General features: G+C 39.9%; 1 protein-coding gene across 2 annotated transcripts; it reads right to left on the reverse strand.

Annotated features, from left to right (window-relative positions):
* Window positions 1-1,245: 1,245 nt before the first annotated feature.
* LOC108603051 (F-box/LRR-repeat protein 7) lies at window positions 1,246-3,996 on the reverse strand. Of its 2 annotated transcripts, none has more exons than XM_033293157.1 (4): window positions 3,122-3,996; window positions 2,252-3,079; window positions 1,998-2,177; window positions 1,246-1,932 (listed from the first exon to the last, which is right to left on the reverse strand). In XM_033293157.1, exons 1-4 carry the CDS (start codon window positions 3,915-3,917, stop codon window positions 1,397-1,399), a joined length of 2,340 nt encoding a protein of 779 aa, XP_033149048.1. In that variant the 5' UTR covers window positions 3,918-3,996; the 3' UTR covers window positions 1,246-1,396. The 2 variants fall into 2 exon arrangements, with proteins under 2 accessions (XP_033149048.1, XP_033149049.1); XM_033293158.1 differs by having other exon boundaries at window positions 2,252-3,061; window positions 3,122-3,995.
* Between the last annotated feature and the right edge of the window lie 5,581 nt (window positions 3,997-9,577).

The following is a 9,577-nucleotide window of genomic DNA, read 5'->3' on the forward strand; positions in this document are numbered from 1 at the left end:
GGTGACAAACTGCCATACTGAAAGGCTGGAAGAGGATCGGTCATCGATCTTACTTTCCTTAGTTTTTCCCTAAGTAGAAGAGCTACTTGGAGGTTCGGGGACGAGCTCACCGCCAGCGACCACCAGGCTATTTCTTTTAATTTCAGCGAAAGACGGAGAGGAGAACAACGCATGCGAAGTGGATGGAAGGTTCCCTGGATGAGGAAGTCTTTAAGTACACACTACACCTAGGACTAAGCTCAGCAGAAGATACTGCGGAAAAGCTAACACACATTCTTGCTGATACGTGTGACTCGGCGATGCCAAGAAGGAAACCAAATAAACGCAGAAGGCCATGCTACTGGTAGACGGAGGACATCAAGTAAGCAAGAAATGTTTGCCTGCGAGCGAGACGACTATGTCAGAGAGCCGAGGTCGACAAGACTTTGGTCTGCGACTCGAAGAGTTTAGGACAGCCAAGCGAACGCTTAAGGGCTCCATTAAACGGAGCAAAGCAGAGGGATTTAGGCGTATCTGCGGGGAAACAAACGTGGATCCATGGGGAACGGCCTACAAAGTGGTGATGAAGAAGAGCCTTGGAAGCCAGGTGACGGTAAAGCTGACTTTCCCAAGACAGCTTGGTACCATCGTCGGTTAATTGTTTCCTCAGCATCCCCAGCTAGAGGTGACAAGACAGGGATCCCAGGGGGCAACTGGTGAGCACCGACGAGGTGTTATTTTTGATTATTTTAGATTTTTTATGATTTTTTTAACAAAATGGAACTTATGTCATGTAAACAATTCGAGCTATACACTAAACCGAGCAGCATTTCCATTCGCCGTTGGGGACCAAAAAAAATGCAACAGCTAATGCATCAAGTACTTGACAATGAGCACTCACTCAAGAGTATGAATGATGAGATCATGATAATAATAAGTGATATAGGCGAGGTGCTGTCCAGTCTGAATACTCCAAGACATACCAAAGCAAACATCAATTTGGAGCCGTGTGGGCAGAAATCGTTTCAAAGCCATTGCATCAAGATACCAACATATTTATGTCAATTGATACAAATATAATTAATTTATTAATAATTAGTCTACTTATGCGCTAGCAGAACACAATGTACTAAAGCACTAAGTACTAATGCATACAAACATGTATTTTCATGCATATACATACATATGTATATAAAGGCGAAGTTTTGATTTCAACCTACAAACTTACGAAAAACAGACAGAGATTTATATATATATATTTATATGTATATGTTATAATTTAACATACGCTGTTTGTAAATATTTTAGTATAATTGTTTGAAACATATTTGCTTTATGGCCTGCCTCTTTGCTTTAAGGTCATAGCTACAGAAACTTGTCGCTATCGCTCACCCAACTTTCCACGGCTTTTTTAAAGTCAACAAAATCCTGGATTTGTATGTTCAATGATACAGCGCTTACAGAACTTCTTGACTGCCCTATATCCCTCGATAGATATTGGACAGTCCTGTATGTTGAGCTGCTGCAGGCCACGGCAATAGTAAGCAATGCACTGCACGCCCCGGTCAGTTATCATATCACAGTTGCGCAGGCTAAGCTTCTTTAAGTTCGGGCAGCTCTCTGCAAGAGCACGAAGTCCAGCGTCGCTCACATCGCATTTGCCAATGTCAAGAGCCCGAAGGCGAGGACAAGAGCGTGCCAGGACTGTAATGGAATCGTCACTAACTGCTTCACAACCACGTGCGTTTAAATATCGCAACTTATAACACCGACGCGCAATCACCTTGAGACCAGCGTCGGACACTCTCTCGCACTTAGCCACCGAGAGATACCGCAATGCGGCCCCAAGTTTGGCCAGCTCGTAGAGACCAAAGTCTGTGATGATTACGCAGTCCGACACGCTAAGTTCCTTCAGCGAGACACAAAAGCTGGGCACGAACTTTAGACCCGCATCTGTAAGTTTAAGATCGTATTTGAATAGTTAACCATATCATGATATCAAATATGTCCATCTCTACCTGTTATTTGTATGCATCGTCTCAGGTATAAATACACTAGCTGAGGACAGTTCTTGACGACTATTTTTATGCCAATGTCATCAATAGCGAGGCAATCAGTCAAGTCCAGATACTGAAGCAACATGTGCCGTGGCGGTTCCATGTGCGGATTGGGACTGATGCTGCTCACCTGACTGCAGCCTACGGAAGGAACCCAATGACATTTAATGTGTGATACTACAAGTATATGAAGTGGGCGTTGACTGTTTACCCACCCGTGATATCAAGGTGCTGCAAATTACTGCACTTGGTTAGCGCCTCAATGAGCGCTTCATTGCTGATGCCCACGCAGCTCTGAAGCTGCAGATGTGTCATCTCCGGACATCGACGCGCTAGTAGCTGCAGGCCTTTGTCAGATATGCGACAACCATCGGCTAGCATCACCCGCTCCACCTCTTGGCAAGCACCGTTGCAGCTATGGCCGCACAGTTGTCGGAATATCATCTTAAGTGCTTTGTCTCCGTTTAGTTGCTCGCGACGTAGCGTTATGCACTTCCAGAGAGTGGGACGCCAGGCGAGCTGTTCGAAGCGACGGCACACACGTGCTACATTGCACAGCTCACAACTGTCGAGCTGACTGAAGATGCGCAACACAGTTTCGTCTGTCAAACGTTCAAAGTAGGGACCACTGCGGTACGGACCTTTGCAATTCCAGGGCGGCGGTTCTATCGCCATCACAACGCCTCTGCTCATGTCAGAGCTGCTGTTGTTGGCTAAACCAGGAGCAGTGCGCCGAGCTGTGGTATTATTGATACGGATGCCGCTGGTGTTGGTAACAGGGACGGGCATGGATGAGCTCGAGTGGTGACCCGTTGGCGAAGGCGACACTAGCGTGGCGTAACCCTGGTCCAGACTGGGCGAAAAGCGGCCCATGTTGCACAGGCCGTCGGAGAGGCTTCGCACTTTGGTTATATGGTGATCGGTTAGCTGGAAGGGGTTTGCGGGTGAATTCGAACTGCGGTTCAGCTGATAACGATCCGATCCGCTCGTTTCGCTTAGACTCGAGTTACGGGGATGCAGATGATCTGCCAATGATATAAATTCTATGATTAGATTAAGATTGGGTTTGCGTTTGAAACACTAACCTGGCAAACGCTCTGTGCCACTTCCGCTACTGTAATCCTCTAGATAGTAACGCTCATTCTGATACTGGTTGGTCTCTGTGCTCAGGGGTAGTGCATGTAATGCATTGCCAAGGTAAAGAGACTCCATCTTTTTATCCAGTAGGTATTGAGCTCTGTTGTTATTGCTGCTTGCGCTGCTAGTGTCATTGCCCAGCACCGTAGGCACACTGCAGCGCCCACCGCTTCTTGGAATTCGTCGGCTAGTATTCGTTCTGTCCGTGTTGTTATCACTTGAATCTTCAGTGTCGGCACTGTCGCCATGCAACCAGTCCAATGTGAGGAAACTACGCGGCTGCGGTACGGGACCAGATGTCCCTATTGCTGAGGCTGTCAAAGGCAATGGCAATGTGTGGAGCTCTGGACTCTTTGATTGCACCTGCCTGCCAATAGATGCTGTCGACTGTGCGCCATATATGCAGGGATCATGCCGTTTGTGCCGACTACGCAGCTCGAATGTTGCGGCCTTTTGTTGCGCCATCGAATTAGCTATGGGGGCCGTCGATAGATCCTGCTTTTCGTTGGATGGCGTGGAGCTGCGTGAGATTATTGGGTAAAGATCAACGCCGTCGCTTTTACTTCGAGCAGGCTTTTGATTTGACATATTGTAAGCTTCTGTATCCAGCTGGCTGGAGCTCAAAATATGCGGATGATAGTGCGATGCTGCTAGCTGATTTTGCACAGCTTTGCAGTTGCGGCCAAGTGAGGCCAGCGGACATTGAAGTTCTGTTGAACGTTGTGTGCTTGACTTGCGCAACATTTTTTCTCGTATTCGTCAGTTAGGCGTAAAGAAAAGTCTTCAATAATTGCACTACAAGGAGAATCTAAAAACGGTTTTATGAAAGAATCATTCAATTTGATATAAAACAATAGAAATACACAGACTTTTACATTACATTAGGGCGGGTCAATTTGTTTGAGTGAAATAAAGGTAAAGACAAAATATATACATATTGGATGGAAATGTTCTATTTTCTGGCGGTAGCTAAGAATTTATTTTAGACTCATAGTTTTTTGGAGATATTTTCTTGGTATTCGTTGTTTTGTCCGAATGCATACAAATGAGTGTACTTTAGGGCTTGTTTCGTTTGTTAAAGTAACGAAAGTGTTAAAAGCATCCTCGAAAATCGGAATCTACAAAGAAATCTAACAACCAGAATCCAAGAAACTACGGAACTTCCTAAGATTTCACTTAGATGTATGAATTTCCTTTGTTTTGTCTTTTGCTCAGTCGTTCTGCTAGCTCATATACATATAACATAACATAGTTCAGTTATGATTAATGTAACAGGGATAAGGAGGGGTGGCAAACCCCATAAAGTATATATAATCCTACTCAGCAAGACAAACTGAGTTTATTGGGCCCTGTTCTTTTGTCCGTAAGTCTGTATTTATTTATTTATTTATTTAATGAACAGTCGACGATAAAAGAAAAAGATTACATAAATGATTTAAAATTAAATTTAAAAATTATAGATTGGGTGTGTTACCAAACCCAACATTGTTGGAAGGATTGGGGAAAAACCAAAAACCCAATCAGGTCTGGTCTGAGCTATTAATAGTTAAAAAAGTTAAAATAAATCTTTTAGTAATACAATCAGAGGCCTCTGTGTTGATAACAGAGTAAAGTTTGTTGTAATCAGCACAGAGTATTCGAAGGGGTTCATGCAGTGAATAATTAGTTGTACAAACGTTAAGTGATAAAGGGACAAAATTTCGAGCATATCTAGCAGGAACTGAGAAATTAAGTTGACTCAACAAGTATGAGGAGTCAATTTCCCCTTTAACTAATTTAATTATAAACATGACGCCTAACATAATACGGCGGTTAGCTAACAATGGAAGATTAATTAAAAGTAGACCATTAGTAAAAAGATGGAAGATCAACTCCTGGAACCTGGTTAAATCCTCGCAAAGCAAATAATAAAATTTTTTTTGGACAGATTCAATACTATTCTGATGGTTTTAGTATTGTGTATTAGCCATATTCCAGAATCGGACGAACAAGAGATGTATAAAGTAATTTAGTTGTGTAAGGGTCATCAAAATTCTTTAGCCCATCTTTTGATAAAGCCGAGAACTGTGAATTGCCTTACTGACAGTTAGAGAAACATGCTTATCAAACTTTAGCTTACTATCAAAGAGAACACCTAAGTCATTTACTTCTGCTAATCTATTGAGAGGCGAGTGTCTATGGAAGGACATTACTTTACATTTAGAACAGTTAAGTTTTAATAAGTTGTATTTACACCAATTGACAAAGTGGTCAAGATCTGTCTGCAATAAAGTACAACTTGACATGTCTCTAAACGATAAGCATAGCTTCACATCATCAGCATACACTAGAACGTTTGAATTCACAATGACTGAGGGCAGATCATTGATAAATATATTAAAAAGCAATGGTCCAAGGTGACTACCCTGAGGAACACTAGACGTCACAAACACTGGCTTGGAAACCGCTGACTTGAAAACTACCTTTTTAATTCTGTTAGTTAAATAATTAGATACCCACAAAAAATTCTTTGGAAATCCAATCATATTTAATTTATTTATTAAAATACGATGATTAACGGAGTCGAATGCTTTACTAAAATCAGTATAAATAACATCAGTTGCAATTTTAATCGAAAAAGCTTTAACCACCCTTGAAGAAAGCTCAAGTAAATTGGTGGTGGTAGACTTTTGTTTAACAAAACCGTGCTGATAAGGTGATATAATTGAACTAAAGAAATGCATAAGTTCAGATGTAACAATTTTTTTTAAAGAATTTAGGTGTAGCAGACAATTTTGAAATACCTCTATAGTTGTTTACGTTACTTTTAGCGCCATTCTTATGTAACAGAGTAATGAATGATTCGTTCCAGACTGAAGGCAATGAGCAAGATTTAACGGATAATGCAAAAGTCTATGTATAGGCAACAAAAACTCGGAGACTACAAGAGCTGTAACTAACAAATTTGGTATATAGGCTGTAGTATTTTGACATATCGCTTTTATTTTACTTGTTTTTTATTTCCTCCCCCCGCATATAGAAAAAAAAAAACGGATTGCATCCACAATATTATACAATTGAAAAATATTAAAAAATCTGAAATAAACCACAATATAAATGTATTGTTTTCGGTTAATGCTAAAAATTGCAGAACGATTGTATGAATAAATTAGGAATTATTTACTTTTTATTTTACTTTACGCTTGCGACGCTCCATACCAGAGAGCGGCAATTGTGGCACTTTTTAAGCACAATGGTGGCACACACAAAAACAAGTTCGAGACCATACGCGCACAATGAAAACTCGGGAAAATATGCGCACACGGACACAATTAAAAATTGGTTGTGCGGCGCACAATCAGCGCATAAAACACTCAGAGAGATCCGAGAAAAGGTCCGTTGTGTTTTTAGCCACAACAGAGCAAGCGCAAAGGAAATGTGCGCGAGGTCGATCGGCTGGCATATTAAGCATAAGCGAGAAACAGATATCGCTTTGCTGTCTAGCTCTGTCTGCATTGGCCAGGCGATACGCCGACTGCGAATACGGCAGGTAGCGAAACAGAAGCACGCAGAAATATGTTAACCTTATTCTTGTGTTTGGCTTCGGGAAAGAAATGCCTGCGCACAAAATGCTGAAATCATTTTTTATACGCACAAGTAATTGCATTGTGGTCTGATCCACAATTTCGCTTGTGTGGCAGTACTACCATGGTGTACGCGTTGTGTTTTTAGGGGTGTGTGCACTCTTGCCGTTCTCTGCTCCATACAAACGTAGCTGCAAACGCTATGGCGAAAAACGAGCTTGTGATGCTTAGCTGTTGTGTGTGTATGTGTTTGTGAGTCCCATGGGTATATATATTCTTGATCAGCTTGACGAGCTGAGTCGACTAAGTCGATATAGCCTTGTCCGTCTGTCCGTCCGTCTTCCGTCTGTCCGTCTGTCTGTCCGTCCGTCTATATGACTGCGTGTTTCTCAGCAACTATAAGAGCTAGAGCAACCAAATATGGTATGTAGGTGCTCCTATATCCGGGACACTATGTTTTAATTTTTATTTTTTATTTCCTCCCCTTCCCACGCAAATCGAAAAAAACGATATATAAAGGCAGTACAAAAATCTTTAAAAATCTAAAATAAAATGCGAAAATTCCAGAACGATCGGATAAATAACTTAGGAATTATTTACATTTAAATTTTCATTATAGACAGCGGGGTGCGCATGCTGACGCGGCCATAGAAACGTCGCTAGCCGACGGGCAGCGCCGGCGTCGCTGCTGACGCTACAGGCGAAATCGAGCTGTGACGCGTTAGCTGTTTTGTTGTGTATGTGTTTGTGAGTGAATGCGTATACCCTAGTGCGATACCCTAGTCAAAGTGTATTTAAATGTTGGTGGCGCCCAACTTTAACCTGTCCACTTGATTCACTAGTAAATTTAGATACATATATGTAACCCCTGAGATGTGTATTTCTAGCAAAACTTAGTGCTGCCCAACATTAGTAATTTTGCAAAACTATCGCCGTCTGTATCTCTCGCTTGAGATGTAAGGGCTTTGCAATCAGACCTTACTCAGCATCAGAGTCTTTCAACTCTCAACTGCAGTGCATTGCTAAGCACTAGACCACACTACTTGTCAAAAAAAGCACACTCATGTGCAATGGTAAAACTAGAATTATTCTCCGACATATGTATAATATAATATAATACATATATATTATAAAATATAAAGAGATACAAAAGATTTACATCATTTTAGAATTTAATTCTTCTTGAATTTAAACATTTTTGAGTGCATTAATTTTTTTCCAATCTGAATTTTAGTTGCGATTCGACGCATTCCTAATGAATTATGTTGATGTTGAGTTAATTCCTTTTTTAAAATTGAATTTGAAATTGTATTTTGAATGATTTCTTTCATTCATTCATTCTTTAATTTGTGAAATTCAAATTGAATACACTAATCTAAATAGGCAGTAATATTTTAACTATACTAATACATATATTAATCCATGAAGGTGATACACAAAATCTCTCAATACCAATGATTGGACTTTCCGATTATAACTTTGAAAATAATACTTAAATAAGTTCTAATTATACCCAAATATAGTTACAAACTTAACTGTAGTTAAATAAATAGGTACACCAAAAATGCGTATGTGTATGATTCGACGGTTTGAGCTCTCTTTGATGCATATTTGTACCGTCATAATGTACTCAATTTTCAATTCGTGTATTGATTTGAATTTCACTCGAATTTCACTAATGAATGCATTATTTTACATATCGGATATACATATATATTTCTTTTTTAGTAATTTTTAGCGGAACGACTCAACTCAAAATCAGCAGCAACGAACTCGATTTTCATAATCAGGGTAGGCGATGACACATTCTTGAAGTTGCCAAGTAACTTCCTTTTACGCGCTATATATATGGAGCGTCAGGAAACACCCTATGATGTCTATATCGAAAACTTTAGTTCGCTGGCTCCAAAAATTTCGGCATCGGTAGAGAACATAATGAATCTTGTATAATTTATTTCATTTTTATCCGCATAAGATAATTTAAGATGATTTAAAATATAAGCGAAGTCTCAAAATCTATGACCGGTGTCGTCAAATGTGCTGAATATGTATATACCAAGCAAATTTTGTTCGATTTTCTGATGAGTGGGTAGAAAAAAAACAGTTGAAAATAACAAAAATCTGCCTTGAGATTAGAATTATGTAGCTACATTGTAGATCTTTGTTGTCCCTGTCAAACATTTGTATAACATCATTATACCCTTTTCCATTTTATCTAAAAACGTGAAACTGTATAAGAATACATACATATGTATGTATGTATACATATGAACCTTTTAAGCACAATGGTAGCACAAAAAAAAAAAGCGCAAGAAAACACGGGACAATATACGCACACAGACACAACAAAAAATTGTGTGTGCGGCGCACAAAACACACGGACAGACACAAGAAAAGCTCAAAATGCGATAGACTGGCATAAGCATAAGCGAGAAACAATCTCAAACACATGAAAGTGTTGTCGCTTTGCTCGCACAGGCGAGACAAAAAAAAAATTCGAAAATTGTTTGTGTAATTTGCATTGGCTTATGGAAGGAGCGCGTATATATACACACATTGGCTCTTCCTATACTGAAGAGCAATTACAAAAACAAATGAGCACACAAAGCATAGGGCTTGGACGCCCCTGTTTTAATGCATAAAAACAAACCTGAAGTATAACAGGTTGAACGCATACGAACCGTTGTCAAAAATTTAGAACCTAAGTTAAATCTTGATTTCTCTATCCTAGACTTTCAAATTAATTTAAATGTTTTTGAATATCACGTTTGCTTATCTAACATTTTTTATAAATTTTTGCAAGAAAATCCTGGATGGGCTTTAACGCTTTGTATTAAATAA

This window comes from Drosophila busckii, chromosome 2R (assembly GCF_011750605.1).
Source record: "Drosophila busckii strain San Diego stock center, stock number 13000-0081.31 chromosome 2R, ASM1175060v1, whole genome shotgun sequence".
NCBI lineage: Eukaryota > Metazoa > Arthropoda > Insecta > Diptera > Drosophilidae > Drosophila > Drosophila busckii.